Raw genomic sequence first — 14,159 nt, 5'->3', positions numbered from 1 at the left:
TCCTTCTCGGAGCACAGGGAACCAGTTAGGCCCGCAATGAAGTCCTCCTCGGGATTCAAGTGCGCGGAGACGAGGACTTTTCTTTTGATATGGCATGATAGAAAGATGACTGTCTCTTCCTCGACAAGGGCGTACAGTCAGAACCGTGAGGTTCAAATGAAGATCCTTCACCTCACCTAATTGACTGATGAAGCCGAGGTGTACCGTGAGGATAAAGTAAAGGTGACCACGTTATGAGTGACTGGACATAAATCTAAAATGAAAAGCAAACGCATCCAACAGCATCGGTGGTCCAACGGTATGATGTGCGCTTGCCATGCGCGCGACCCGGGTTCGACTCCCGGCCGATGCATTTTTTATTGAGCAGCGAAGCCCTTTCAGTTTTGTCCCTCGTGCTTTACGGTCAGGGCCATCTATCGCTGATCATCCCGCGCATACACACAACGGTACATCTTTTAGTCTTGCTTCCGTGATCACCCAATTTACATGTGTCAATGGCAGTGGTTGGTACATGACATCATATCTGCCAGCCACCCGCGCATAGATACCCCGCGTACCGAAATCGGCTCACCACCAAAACGTCCTTTAAGAGAGCGCATTTATTCAGGGGGTCCTGTTGTAAGCAGCATACACTCGCAACACCAACACTATCTGACAACGACAACGCTCTCTATTGAACAAGAAGAACGACAATAGACAAGATGACATTCAACACAGCAACAGTCGCCGCGGCATCAACACCAACATTCTTCAAAACCTTCCTCTCCCACTTCCTGAAACAAAAATCTACAGACCCTACTCAAGACCCGACCCACGCGCTCTCCTACCATGAGGCACTTGCGCTCGTGAGGAGATTCTTGGAAGTCGCGTCGCATCACACGGTTGATGAGGTACAGGCTTTTACGGCGATGCACGTCCCCATTCCACGATGGGTACACGACGAGATCGAAGTTATCCCGTCTCCATTCATCGACCTCGCTGCGTCAGTTTTGCAGCAGAATTTGGGACAGGAAGAAATTGAGGCAGTGGGTGGACGCGAATGGTGGCAGATCCGCCATTCCCCGCTCGACGTTGAATGGATCGAGATGAAGCGTGACTACATCACCCGCCAACAGTCGCGTCAAACTCCCGGGCACGACATGACGAAGGAAAAGGTGATGTTGTACATTCATGGCGGTGCATACTACTTTGGCGCCGTCGATGAACACCGATATCAGATCCAGCGTCACGCGAGAAAGTTAGGTGCCAGGGCTTGCGCACCGAGATACCGCTTGGCGCCGCAGTACCCCTTCCCATGCTGTCTCCACGATAACCTCTCCGCGTATCTTTGGTTGATCGCACCAATTTCTGAAGGCGGTTGCGGAGTTTCCCCCAAATCCTTGATCCTCGCGGGAGACTCAGCGGGAGGTGGAGCAGCCCTCTCCCTCGCTTGCATCCTCCGCGACCAAGGCCTTCCCCTTCCTGCCGGATTGGTCCTCATCTCCCCCTGGGTAGACCTGACCCACTCCTTCCCGTCCGTCGTCAAAGACAACAGCGGAGACTACATCCCCGCCCACGGCTTCCTCCACAAACCATCCCTCACTTGGCCTCCCCCGACACAAGCCGACATCTCTGCCGCCGAACGCGGAAGTGGAGAGTTGGACAGACATATCGAGCAGCAGGGGCAGGGAGAGAAGAAGGGCATGTTGGAGAGGTTAGGGTTGAAGAAGCATAAGGAGATGGAGGTGGGTGAGACGGACCATAGGCATGGGTATGATGTTACGGAACTGCCGCCGGCGAACGAGCATCCCGACCCTGCCGAGGACCCTACCACCACCGTGGATGGCGTCCCGAAACCAGACCACATCAACCCCGCCGCAAACCACTCCTCACCCTCCTCCTCCGGCCCCCACTCAGGCTCAACCTACGGTTCCGCCCGCCGCGCTGCACCCTCAAAGAATACCTCCATCATCATCAACAACACCCTCATCCAAATCCGTGACCAAATCCAGTTGTATGCACCGAATGAGCTGTTGGCGCATCGACTCGTGAGTCCGGTTATGCAGGAGGATTTGGGTGGGTTATGTCCGACGTTGGTTGTGGGGGGTGGTGCGGAGATGTTGAGGGATGAAATGATTTGGATTGGGCATGCGATGGCTGGGCATGTTGGGGGTCAGGCACCTGGAGCCACCGGTACTCACCCCGCTGGTACGGACTCGGGTGTTGGGGCCAGTACGAGCGGCACTCCCACTGGAGCAGCTATAGGTGGAAGTGGGGAGAAGTATCCCCCCACTAAGGTGAAACTCATGGTCTGGGATGGATGTTGTCACGTCACGCCCACACTCAGCTTCACCCGTCCTGCGAGATACATGTACCGCGCTGTCGCGAACTGGGGTGTTTGGTGTATCGAAGAAGCCTGGAAGGAGGGTGCATCCCAGTCTCAAGGTCTTGGCGGAGGACAAACTGGGCTGGGTCAGAGTCAAGCTGAGGCGACGAGGACGTATGAGAGAGAGGGCATTCTGGGACAAGATTTGGCGGGGGGACAGAGCGTGGGAACTGCGTCTGGCGATAAGTCGATGGTTGATTGGAGGGCTGCTTATGCGGGTGAGGACGAGGCTGTGCATGTTGGTGAGGGGATGTATGGGTGGGAGGGTGATGAGGATGAGGTTTTGGATGATCCTGTTGCGGAGTATTGGGGGATTGGGAGGGGGACGAAGGTTGCAACCACTGCCTCTACCACCTCTACTGTTACTACGGGAAAGACTACGCCTGCGTCTATGGGTGTGACCGAGAGCTCGGGAAGTGCTAAAGAAGCCGGTGCTAAGGCCGCTGCTGCCACTGCTGCGTCCACCGCCGACATCGAGCACGGCATGGCAAAGACTTCGTTGTCTGCCATGGACGAAGGCACAAGCGAAGCGGCTCCGTCTACCTCGGACTACGACTCCGATGACACTGCACCCCCCGCAGACCCCCGCGCCGCAGCGCCCATCACCATGACTGGTCATGAGGGGCCCTTCCATAACAACATGATCCGTCTCCGCGTCGACACGCATGGTCGTCCACGTCCCATGGAGCCTGAGAGTGAGATGTACCAACTCGCCATTCCCCTCGAGGAAATCGGCGTAATCAAGGAAGGTCCCGTAAAGCGCTGGATGGAAGGAAAATCCAAATTCGACGCGAAATACAAGAAAGCGAAACTCCGGGTACAAAAAGAGCGGGCGACTGCTTACGCGCGCGCAAAGAAGGAGGGATTCGTGGAGGGCCGACTTAGGGGAGAGAGGCCGCCTCCGAGCGCGGTTGTGAGTAGGAGTACGAAGGAGGAGATGGAGAAGGCGATGAGGAGTCTTGAGGAGGCGAGGGGGAAGACGAGTGCGGGGTTGGCGAGTTGGGTTGAGACGATGCAGAAGAAGGAGCATAAGTGATTGGCCGCTTACAACTACAGTATGGTATAAGTTTAGGATGACAGGTTAATTGTAATTCTGGTATTTCGGTTGCGGTTGCAACGTCACTGCTCATCGTCCGTGCCTTGCGAGTGCGCGCGCGGCTCCACCACCAGCTTCAGCCTCGGTCAGCAGCCGTGATCTGGCGTGCAACGTGTCCACTTCGACAAAGACCAATTGATCCCGTCTCCAACACCGGGTCAACTTAACAATCAAGATGTCCTTCCGCGGTGCCCCAGCTAATCCCTACATCCAACAACACTACGCAAACCAATCCCCAATGCATCAGAGCAACGTCAACCCATACGCCGCACGCATGGTCGGGAGTGAAGGGTTGGCGGGCGAGGGGAATGAGTTCGTTGATGCGATTCGGAAGCAGACGAGTAAGATTGAGGCGGTGTTGGAGAATGTTGGGGAGGTCATTAAGCCGTGAGTTTATCCCTTCCGTGGTTCGTCGTTGTTGTGGTGACGATGGGTGAGAGTCAATTGGCTGACAACTATGTGTGATGTGTAGTTACCTGGGTCCATTATCCCGCTTTCTGATCATCTCCACCTTCCTCGAAGACGCACTCCGCATAACCACCCAGTTCAGCGACCAGCTTGCCTACCTCCAGCAATACCGCCACTTCCCCCGCGGCCTGAGCCATTTGTTCTTGATGCTGAATGTGATCGTTATGGTCGGTGCGAGTGGAGCTGTGGTGGCGAAGAAGAGGGTTGAGTGGGCTGTTGGGGGGTTGTTGGGGGTTGTTGTGGGACAGGCTGTGGGGTATGGATTGATTTTCGATTTATCGTTTTTCTTGCGGTACGTGACTCCCCCTCTCCCCTGTGTACACTCTCTCCCTCCTACTATCATGATACTAATGATGGGCAATATAGCAACTTGAGTGTCATCGGTGGATTATTGATGGTCCTCTCCGCCTCCCTGACCGAAAAACAAAAACACTCGACACGTTCGCTATTCACCCCCCTAACAACCCTAACCGACCCCTCCCACGCCCGCACGACCTACTTCACCCTCGCCGGCCGCACCCTCCTCATCTTCCTCTTCCTCTCCTTCATCTACGGCTCTCAATCCCCTTGGTCAATCTTCCGCATCCTCTGGACCCTCGTCGGATTCGTCGCGTGCCTCATGGTCGTCGTCGGGTTCAAGGCGAAAGTTTCGGCGACCGTGTTGGTGATGATCCTGAGTGTCGGCAATGTATTGATTAATAATTGGTGGAGTGTCCATTCTGCGCATCCGAATAGGGATTTTTTGAAGTATGATTTTTTTCAGACGTTGAGTATTATGGGCGGGTTTTTGTTGTTGGTTAATGTTGGGCCTGGGGGGTTGAGTGTGGATGAGAAGAAGAAGGTGTACTGAGCTGTGTGAAGGGTGAAGGAGGAGCAGGAGTGTACCGTGTGGCTCTTTGGCCATCGGAAAAAGCTGATCATGAGGTTCGATTTAGTGGATGTGTTGTGAGAGTGGAGGATGGATGGAAGCTATTGATTCCCGTGAGCATATATTTGATATCGATTTGTTTTGTTTCTTTTGAACCTCGCGCTCGTTTCGTCCCACGAATTTTGTTCACGTTGTGTCGGAAGCTTCGGGTTCATGGAGGCATTCAACGAACATCGAGCTCGAAAATGGCAGCAACATCTTCCGATGGCCTAATGTGACCACCTTGTAAACGAGCTCCATCCGGTAGAAGAAGTGTGATTATTGCACCGAAGGATGGCAGAGGCCATAGTGACTGCTTCCTCAACAGCTAGCTGCCGGATGATCATACGGATTTACATGGTATAGCGTGGGAAGAGGGCCGGACTTGTTATGCACCTCGTGCATACATTTGGCACAGAAAATGCGCATTGCGACGAAGAACGCGACCTGTAGTCGTTATGGGGAGATCGGACGATTCGTCGTGCATGCTCTGCAATTCGACAGGCAAAAAAACAGATGTTCCGATACCGGGAATCGAACCCGGGCCGACCCGGTGAAAGCGGGCAATCCTAACCCCTAGACCATATCGGAATGTTTGTTTGTTTTGGCAAATTTGAATATAATACATAACCCCGACACGAAATGTGGCAAATCAGATAATCGTCGAGACTCGTCGCTATTTCTTCCTTGCTGTTATTTGTCCCACCATACGGACCGAGACGCATCCTTATACAGCTGTCCTCGCTCCGCTCCCTCATAATCGCGCAATCGATAACGCAATCGAACATCCCCCCCAGACTACGTTACTAGCCCTGACCCATAAAATCTGCACTGCGCACTCCGAGCACGCAATACACCTCACCTATGCGTATGCGTATTCTCCGAAGTCTCGGATGTCGCCATCGATGAGCGATGTTGGGTAGGCGACGGCGATGGGGGTATATAAGGATAGGGACGCCGCTGGGGTGGAAAGGTTAACGAGTCCCACAACACGAAAGGGCAATACACAGGATGCATCTTCCTGAGACGGTGAATACACTGGCGCACGAGGCAGCTGGTACAACTGGTGCGAGTGGCGGACAAGGATGTCCATTTTCATCTTCGGCGACGACCAAACCTCACTTCCACGATGCACCACAACCTACGCAGCTGGGGCAGGTCGCAGAACCACTACCAGAACCAGCAACGCAAGCACCACCGAACTTGATACAATCATCACCATACCCCTCTGAACCACATCTCCTAAACCTGTCAACCCTCGATCAGGATGCACAAGACTTGGCCCTTGCACTACAAAACTTGCGGCCACTGAGTAAGGCATACGCAACGACAGCGTACGCAGATGCCTTCAACTGGTCCGAAGTCGTCGCCTCCCTCCCCCCAACATTCAACACCAACACCGAAAAGCGGCGGCGTGCAGAATACTACATCATCGCCTTCCACTCCCGCCTCCACCCCCTCACAACCCCCCACGACCGCACAACCCTCTCCCACCTCGACTCCGCCGCCCACGCCGAAGCCAACACTCACGGCGGTCTACTGAAATACTGGTTCGGGGATGCGGATGAGGACACCTCGGGCCAACGACGGAATTTGGCGACGTGTGTGTGGAGGGCGAGGGGGGATGCGAGGAGGGCTGGACGGGGGCCGGCGCATGCGAGGGCGATGGGGGCAGTTGGGGGGAGGTATCGGGGGAAGAGAATTTTGAGGGAGGGGAAGGAAGGGCAGGGGGAGGGGGAGGTTGGGGTGGGGAAGGAGGAGGGGGTTTATAAGGAGTGGGGGGTGGAGAGGTTTACGCTGTGGATTGAGGGTGGGGAGGGAGGGAGGAGGTGGGGATTGGAGGAGATCAAGGACTGAGAGTTGTGGGGAGGTGGAGGGATACTGTAGTATGGACTTAAGACAGGATTTCGGACTTGTCGAGGGTATGGCTTGCTTGGTGTAGCTTATCATACTAATCCGCAGATGTCTGAGAATCGGACACACGAATATCCCACCTTCCGCTCTCCTTGACGTGTGTCCCTTGCCATACCCCTCATTTCTTGGTTGCCATCCCTTCCTCACAAAGATCTAGAAATCTGTAAAATTCATGATATATCAATCCGGTCTGTGCACAGGCAGCTGCCACATCACTCACTCGCGCGCGCCCCAGCTGGCTGCGACCGCGACCCGAATGACGCCAACTCATTCTGAACACCCACTCCGCTCCAAACTCATCTTCACCAATACAAACTGCAATTGATAAGATGAACCCAATCATCTCATGGACGATATTCATCGTCGTCGTGTCTGCGGCCTACATCGCCATTAACGGACCTCCCGCATTCCTCAAACCCACTTCCACCGGGGGTGCCGGTTCTTCCAAATCCAAGGGCGACGTGTCGAATTCGGATAAGAAACGTAAGCGAAAGCCCACGACAACCACAAAGAAAGCAGGAGAAGGAGAGAATGGAACACCGGCCGGGATGAGCTTCGCGGACGCGGTGAAGGAGGGGGAGAAAGCGAAGGAAGAGGTGTTGGAGAAGTTACCGGTGAAGGGGAAGACGTTCGCGAAGGCTCTCAAGGAGGAGCCGCAGCCGAGTTTTGCGGAGGTGGCGAAGGCTACTCCCGCGGTCGGTAAGAAGGGGAAGAAAGGAAAGGGGAAGGGGGCGGAGAAGGAGAAGGAGGTGTCCGTGAAAGCTACAGCGCCGCCGAGTCCGCCCGCGACCTTGTCGACCTCAACCCCGTCCATCCCCGATGAAGACGAAGAGGAAGAAGAGGACGAGTTCGAGTTCACGTTCCCCACGAGCACTGCTCAACCCGCATCCGGATTCACCGCAAATGGTCGCACCAACAGCTCCGGTCTCGCCTCGCGTAACCCCTACGCAGCTCTCGGCGCACAAAGGCAAGAGGGCGCGAGCGCGACTCATCTCGCAGCCCAACACGCTGACAAAAAAGCCCGCAAGGCGTATTCCGGAATCGAGGATATGCTACCCACCGGTACCGGCGTCGCGCGTTCCCTCAAAATCACATCGTCGCCCTCCCCGTCTTCTTCCTCTCAGCAGTCGAAACAGAGGTCGAAGAAGGAGGAGGAGGAGGAGCAGACGAAGAAGCAGCGCCAAAATGCGGCTAAACGTGCACGCGCGAAAGCCGTCAAACAGCGCGAGGAAGAAGAGCGCTTGGAGAGGTTGCGTGCGCATCAGAGGAGGGTGGAGGCGGAGAGGGTGAAGGAGTGGGAGAAGAACGGGGGCGTGCAGAAGGCGAGGGAGAATGATTGGAATGTTGTTGGGAAGAAGGTGCAGAAGGTTGGGGAGGAGAAAAAGGAGGGAGAGGGAGAGGGTGCAGTGCCGGCGTTGATTTGGGAGTGAGAGGGAGTGGGCCGAGAAGGATGATGAGGAGAACGTGCATCATGAAGGATATAATCGTAATTGCATAGCACTTTGGAACCCATAGCTCGTAGCTACACCACGATAGCAAAACATGTATACCCTTATTGTTTCGCTGCTCGGGTAATGCCCATTACCATGCTTCCATCACAGATACTTCTGCGCAGCGGCTCTAACCTTCACCTCAAACGCTGGGCTCGTGATCGGTGCGTCTACTGTGTAAAATGGGTTCAGCAGGCACTTGACATACAAATCATACACCCCCTGGAAAAATGCCCGAATCGCATCATCCTGCTTACTCTTGTGCAGGAGCATGATCTTGATGTTTCCTGCTGTGAGGAAGACGGAGATGTTTGAGTTGTTGAATCGGTCGATGTTCTTCATGTAGAAGGATGATGAGGTCCATTGAACTTCTTCCACGATATCCAATGCCGAATGAACGATGAATTGATTCATGTGGCGGATGGCTTCGCGGAACTGCTTGTTGTTAGCTATTGATCACCAGATGTCGACCGCGGACGATTCACTCACCCGAGGAACACCATCGCCTCGTCCTCTCCAAGAGCCAAACTCCATCTGAAAGATTGGATTGTCCTTTGTACCGACGATTGCAAGGTAGTACGACATCGTGTGTTTGAGGTAACGAATGTAGACTTCGAACAGACGGAGAGCCGAGATCAAGTAGATGGGTCGCGTGTCAACCCGAACGAGTTGTGATGATCACCACCAGTGAAGAATGACGAGGACGTCATAAAGTGTAGGTAACGTAGACTTCTTCTCCTTCCCGAGAACGACACGCTGATGGGTGTACCGGCCGAAGTACGACCTCACGTGCTCCAGCGTCATAGAGACACCGTGTAAACCCAGAAATCTTAAAAGAGCAATAGCAAGACTGGCATTGTACGGAGCCGTATGCCAGTCTCTTTTATTGAGTGGAAGGATGTTGGAATCACCGGGTACAATTAAGCTCAATCAATGTGCATACCCGCCTACCCGCGGCGCATTCATGTGTGCCAGCCTCACAGATGCCAGTTACGGCGCGCGACGACAAAGAAACACTGAAAGGAGAAGAACGCACTCGATCAAGAGAGTGAAAGCCAAGTCGGTTTTTGGTCACTCACAGCCGTTTGAAAAGCTCAAGGTTTGTGTGGTTCGCTGTCTGCTCTGGCCGTTGATTGACGGACGGGAATAGGTCGGCAGTGCTACAAGGAACGAAATCAAGCTTCGGTGCATTCATCCCCGAGAAAGAAGGATATACTTCGACGTATCTACAGACCGGCTCCCTCCGATATTGCAAGTGCATCGACGTTGCAATTGCAATTGATCGGTAACAGTGAAAGTGTCACAAGAGCATATCGTCAATCAGCACATACCCCGCTCTTTCACTTCACTTCCCACCAGCTCTAACACCCACAAGCGTTCCTCGCAAACCACACGATATCAAACAATGCAACTAGCAACCTTATTTCCATGTATCCCCTGCGATGGCTCGAACAACCGGTACGCTCCCTATTCCCCTCCTCTCCTTCACCTGCCCTCCTCCCTCTCCGTTCCCGCAAAGTGACACATTCTGACTCATCGACCGTGATAGGAATCAACATCAACACCGCCCCCGAATCTCAAAAGCCATGATTGGTCTTCCGTCCGGATTTCAGCATGTGGGACATATGGGTGCGGGTGATGTCGCGCCAGGAGCCACGATTACGGACGTACGTCTCTCATACTCCAGTCCTTGATAGCTGGTTGGGAGCTAAGTGTTGCTCTAGGATTCCTCGGCTATGCAAGAAATCTCGAAAGCGTTGCACAATATACCGATGAGTGGGATTCAACCGCCGCGGCGGGCGCCTGCGCCGCCGACGTTGGCTTCGCCTGTACCGGTTGGGAATGGGAGGGATAATAGGTTCTGGGGTGTCGAATACGGGAAACGGGAGAATGGTGGAGAAGGTGTCTGAACTGCGTGCTGGACACGACAGGTGGACGGAGGCTTGACCATGGGTCGCGTGGGCTGCGAATGGTGGTGGGGGGGCCATCAATGTGCGGATATGTTGATCAAGATTGACGAGTGCTGCTTCTGGCTTCACGGCTGCGCACATGCAGCGGTAGAAAGATTGGACGTTTTTTGCTAAGGGCGTTGTTGTTCTTTTTCTCTTTTCTTAGTCACCATGAGGCTTGGACGAGTAGCCTTGCCGTCAGGATCGCGATTGTGATTGTGGCTAGGGGTCTTCTGAATCCCCATGTTTTATCGGGCAATAGTAATTTGATATGTCTACCTGTTTGGAAAACGGGGCGGTGGGCGCAATGAAGCTGAAGCTTCCTCCTGATTACTTCGCATGCCGCCGACACATGGCGTCCGGCATGCTGACACGAAGAAAGCCTCGGATGGAGATACTATGGTGATGCTACCAACAAACAGATAGACGTTGATACCTGGCGCCAAAATAGAGGGTCAAACGCTTCAGTCTCATGATGCCTGTAGCTGTTTATTACATGTCCGGATTACGTGTTCCCACGCACAAGCTCAACGCAAACCTGTTGGTACAAAGCGTTGTCTGCTACCACTCCGTATGAGCATATTGTCCCTGGAAATGTCTGAGAGTATAATCTCGCTGATCCTGTCCACAACGGCATTGTCCTTCTCCGGCGATATCCTCATTACACCTCCCGAGTGGGAATGCCCCTGCGCAGCCGCGCCTCACCAGCCCCGCCCGAATCCAAATTTTCCACGACCGACCTCTATATAACCCCCGGCCTCCCTCCCCCCTCAAGGATTCCCCAACATACATCAGTAGAGGAAAATGCCTAAAAAACATTTATACTCAACCAAAGCAGCGCTACGGCGCCCCGTTCGTGAACAGTCGCATACAAACCGAGCCTAACCAGCTTGGCCCTACCTCTGTTTACGCGTTCCCGCTTTGGAGAGGGGAATCGCCTTGGTTCTTGCCCGTTTTCGGTCTTACTCTTAAGGGGTTTAATCGTTGGGGGATTGAGGCGGACATACTTTCTTGGTATTTGTCACGAAGTTTGAGTTGTCGTTCCTGTGCGTGTGACTATAGTAGCTCTAGATTGAGTGAATTTGATGGCGTGTACAAAAACTCCCTGCCTCAACCTATATCCCGTGAGAAGCCATCATTGCAGCTATAACTCGTGCTCCATCGATCCTGAGTCTGAACACTTCTGGCTGTGCCGAATGTCAACGTTAAGCGACATTGATACATCCGGGCTTCAGCATGTCGTCTGGAGGAGTATCAGCTACGCGTATCGGTTTAAAGAGTAAGACGAGAGTCCATCCTTGCTCGGAGCTATACCGTAGCACAGCCCGTCGGAGCGGATTCGAAATTTCGGTGTCTACGTTACTGCTGTGTGCAAAATTCTTGACGTGACTTTCCCATGTGCGCGCGAATCGCAAACTCCATATGACAAAAACCCCTAAAACAACATAGATAAAGGCCTCGGAGGTCGAGTAAGGGTTCAAACTGATCATACCTATCCTTAGCAATCACGTCGTGCCACCGGTTTTGGGCCACAAGGCCTCCTTCAGTCGCTTCATGCTGAAAAGGTGTTTTCAGTTATAAGAAAGAAACGGACCCTGGAAGGCACTACAGATGCAGCTCTGGGTCCCATGAGATAGAAGGAGCTTGGATGAACATGTTCTGCGTGTGGTTTCTTTGATTCTAACAGTTTTTGAGGCTTGTGGGTCCAGAGAGTGTTTTCGATGTTTTCATGCATATTCATGCAACATCATGCACCCGAGCCGAAATCCTTCATAATGTCACAACTCTTTGAGAAACGGTACTACACGCGTTTCGAGGACATCTATCGATTCCTAAGAGTCTGATCTATCGACGTATACCCTGAAATCGCCCTCCCAAGCCTTGTCCATGAAGATGGGGGGGGGGGTTCATGAAACTATCCCCGCGCAGATAGGCGGTAAAATGCGCCGCGTCAAGAATTTTGCACACTGCAGTACGGCCTCATATGGATTCATGGAGCCGAATGCGGGCCGCGACCACTATTCTGGCACCCGAACACTCCACCATCCTCCTCCCTCCGTCCCCATCGATCCCGTCAGACAATCCTAACAATTCTTACACCGGACGCGAAAGTTGTTTCACGGCGATTTTTTCGCCGAGACGACACCGAGGTCATCACCACCAACGTTCAGCCGTGAACGACCGACACACTTCTCCACACTCGCTATCGAGCACCACATCCACTCCACCTGAACAACAATGAGACAGTTCATGGCGAACAGCGCGAGCCTACGAGGGCAATTACTACCTAGGGTGGCCCTCGTGAATACACGCCGACCATGTATGTGCGTTACATACCTTCCTTGATCCAATATACAAGGCTGGCAGCGTATCCGACAGACTGCGTCACCTGTGAACCCGCCGCACCAACCCCGCCAGCACCGCTGGCACCCTCTACGAAGAAGTCCACTCCTCCCTCACCCTCCACAGCCAATCCATTGCCGTTGCTCAAGGCCTGTACACAATCTCCCCTCTAACACCAGGCTCAGTCTTTCTCCTCCCTCATGGTACACGGATATTCAACAAGTTTCTGAGTTTCATGAGGAAGCAATATTACGGGGTACGAGGCGGTCATCAGTCCGATTATTTACAAGAAGACATTGTGGGAGCAGAGTGGGCATTGGGAGAATTAGGCAGAAGACATGTTTTCGGTCACTGGGCGGAGTGCTAGTGCGGAGCTTAAAGCGGCGAAAGCCAAGGACGAAGGAGCGTAATTGCAAGATGAGGAGTATGGACTGAAACCGATGAACTGCCCAGGTCACTCACTGTCTGATGTACGCATCCGATGACTGCTCCTACCGCGATCTACCAATCCGCTACGCAGCTTTCTCACCACTACACCAGAACAAGGCCTCACCCGTGTCCGGCGTTTCCATCAGGATAATGCGCACAGCTTCTGTACACCCACTCAAATCGCTTCCGAAAATGCGGATACGTTGAGGTTCGTACATGCGGTGTTTACTGTGTTTCAACTCCCGAGTTATGAGTTCCTGTCGACAAGACCAGAGACGTTCATTGGGGGGTTGGGAGAGTGGGAGCAAGCTGAGGATGCGTTGAAGGAGGCACTCGATACGATACCACTGGACGGGAATGGTCGGCGAAGGAAGGCGATGGACCAAAGATCGACATCGTACTCAAAGACCGTGCGGGGCGACGCGACCAAACCGCAACCATCCAACTCGACTATCAACTCCCCCACATCTTCAACCTGAAATACAGGGACGGTTAATTCCAGCGACGACGGCGGCGGATGTCATCGCGTATGCCGAAGCCGTGCAGAGACGGTTATCCGGTATTTCTACTACGACTGAACCAGTACCACCAACTCCGACACTAGAACTGGCGACTCGTACATTCTCTGTAGACATCGACGCATCCGAAGGCAAACCCCTATCCAAAGCACAGAAACGAAGAGCCAACTTCACCCTGGTCGTCGGGCAGAAAGAGATGAAGAACGGGACTGTTACGGTGAGGAACGAGGGATGGGAAGCAGATGGGGGAGAAGAGTGTGGAAGAGGTGTATCGGATGCTTTTGGAGTTGGAGAGGACGTATCAGTAGATAGACTAGACTCGTGCGCCGGCGCCTATGGTCAACACACGATGAAATTGAGCAAATACGCGCCCCCGGACGTCGATAACACCCCAAAATTTAAACCTTGCATCCGATTTCTCATTGTTCAAATACCACATGCCCGGCTACTCGACCGTAACACTACCACTCTACTCGCCGCCACTGACTCAATTCCACTCACGTCTACTCCTCATCACTCTCAACAATCCTCCTCCTCTTCGCCTTCTGCCCCTGACTCTGACTCTGTCCCTCCTTCTCCTCCACACTCACACTCACATCCTTCTCCTTCCTCTCCCCCCCAACACCAGCACCGCCAGCACCGGCCTTCGCTTCCTCGTCGCTATCATCATCATCACTAAA

The 14,159-nt window shown here is 53.6% G+C and overlaps 5 protein-coding genes and 2 non-coding genes across 7 annotated transcripts; 5 read left to right on the top strand and 2 right to left on the bottom strand.

The window, feature by feature from the left end:
* The first annotated feature begins 281 nt into the window (after positions 1-281).
* SAICODRAFT_t175 lies at positions 282-352 on the top strand. Its single transcript has one exon. It is a non-coding gene; the product is annotated as a tRNA-Gly (tRNA).
* Positions 353-684: 332 nt separating this feature from the next.
* Positions 685-3,486, top strand: SAICODRAFT_98266 (alpha/beta-hydrolase). The gene is made up of 4 exons (XM_019172152.1): positions 685-1,728; positions 1,897-2,144; positions 2,259-2,424; positions 2,962-3,486. The coding sequence occupies exons 1-4, from the start codon at positions 702-704 to the stop codon at positions 3,399-3,401; spliced, it is 1,881 nt and encodes a 626-aa protein (XP_019020794.1). The 5' UTR covers positions 685-701; the 3' UTR covers positions 3,402-3,486.
* Positions 3,487-3,735: 249 nt separating this feature from the next.
* On the top strand, positions 3,736-4,779 carry SAICODRAFT_62897 (SURF4-domain-containing protein; the record flags this gene model as incomplete). Its single annotated transcript, XM_019169951.1, has 3 exons — positions 3,736-3,848; positions 3,934-4,221; positions 4,296-4,779. 3 exons carry the CDS (start codon positions 3,736-3,738, stop codon positions 4,777-4,779), a joined length of 885 nt encoding a protein of 294 aa, XP_019020793.1.
* A 576-nt stretch (positions 4,780-5,355) lies between these two features.
* SAICODRAFT_t171 lies at positions 5,356-5,427 on the bottom strand. Its single transcript has one exon. It is a non-coding gene; the product is annotated as a tRNA-Glu (tRNA).
* Positions 5,428-6,042: 615 nt separating this feature from the next.
* SAICODRAFT_48563 (uncharacterized protein) lies at positions 6,043-6,525 on the top strand (the record flags this gene model as incomplete). The annotated part of the gene is made up of 1 exon (XM_019168931.1): positions 6,043-6,525. A coding segment is annotated over one exon (483 nt), but the record flags the coding sequence as incomplete, so codon positions are not given.
* A 1,771-nt stretch (positions 6,526-8,296) lies between these two features.
* SAICODRAFT_32322 (Sedlin) lies at positions 8,297-9,141 on the bottom strand. Its single transcript, XM_019168182.1, has 2 exons — positions 8,730-9,141; positions 8,297-8,675 (listed from the first exon to the last, which is right to left on the bottom strand). The coding sequence occupies exons 1-2, from the start codon at positions 8,823-8,825 to the stop codon at positions 8,346-8,348; spliced, it is 426 nt and encodes a 141-aa protein (XP_019020791.1). The 5' UTR covers positions 8,826-9,141; the 3' UTR covers positions 8,297-8,345.
* A 103-nt stretch (positions 9,142-9,244) lies between these two features.
* Positions 9,245-14,048, top strand: SAICODRAFT_22235 (uncharacterized protein). The gene is made up of 7 exons (XM_019166537.1): positions 9,245-9,339; positions 9,391-9,698; positions 9,790-9,907; positions 9,965-10,142; positions 13,073-13,371; positions 13,448-13,696; positions 13,722-14,048. The coding sequence occupies exons 2-7, from the start codon at positions 9,646-9,648 to the stop codon at positions 13,785-13,787; spliced, it is 963 nt and encodes a 320-aa protein (XP_019020790.1). The 5' UTR covers positions 9,245-9,339; positions 9,391-9,645; the 3' UTR covers positions 13,788-14,048.
* Positions 14,049-14,159: the final 111 nt, after the last annotated feature.

Source organism: Saitoella complicata (assembly GCF_001661265.1).
Source record: "Saitoella complicata NRRL Y-17804 unplaced genomic scaffold SAICOscaffold_32, whole genome shotgun sequence".
Taxonomy (NCBI): domain Eukaryota; kingdom Fungi; phylum Ascomycota; class Saitoellomycetes; order Saitoellales; family Saitoellaceae; genus Saitoella; species Saitoella complicata.
Note: the sequence above shows the minus strand (reverse complement) of the source record. Positions and strands in the feature narration are given on the sequence as shown.

Excerpts from the sequence above, each read along its gene's own strand:
- SAICODRAFT_98266 (XM_019172152.1), top strand. The coding sequence starts at position 702 with ATGACATTCAACACAGCAACAGTCGCCGCGGCATCAACACCAACATTC. Across the intron at positions 1,729-1,896 it reads GCATAAGGAGATGGAGGTGG|GCTCAACCTACGGTTCCGCC; the intron begins GTGAGACGGACC and ends GCCCCCACTCAG. Across the intron at positions 2,145-2,258 it reads GGCATGCGATGGCTGGGCAT|AAGTATCCCCCCACTAAGGT; the intron begins GTTGGGGGTCAG and ends GGAAGTGGGGAG.
- SAICODRAFT_32322 (XM_019168182.1), bottom strand. The coding sequence starts at position 8,825 with ATGTCGTACTACCTTGCAATCGTCGGTACAAAGGACAATCCAATCTTT. Across the intron at positions 8,676-8,729 it reads GAGGCGATGGTGTTCCTCGG|TTCCGCGAAGCCATCCGCCA; the intron begins GTGAGTGAATCG and ends AACAACAAGCAG.
- SAICODRAFT_22235 (XM_019166537.1), top strand. The coding sequence starts at position 9,646 with ATGCAACTAGCAACCTTATTTCCATGTATCCCCTGCGATGGCTCGAAC. Across the intron at positions 9,699-9,789 it reads TGCGATGGCTCGAACAACCG|GAATCAACATCAACACCGCC; the intron begins GTACGCTCCCTA and ends CGACCGTGATAG. Across the intron at positions 9,908-9,964 it reads CAGGAGCCACGATTACGGAC|GATTCCTCGGCTATGCAAGA; the intron begins GTACGTCTCTCA and ends GTGTTGCTCTAG.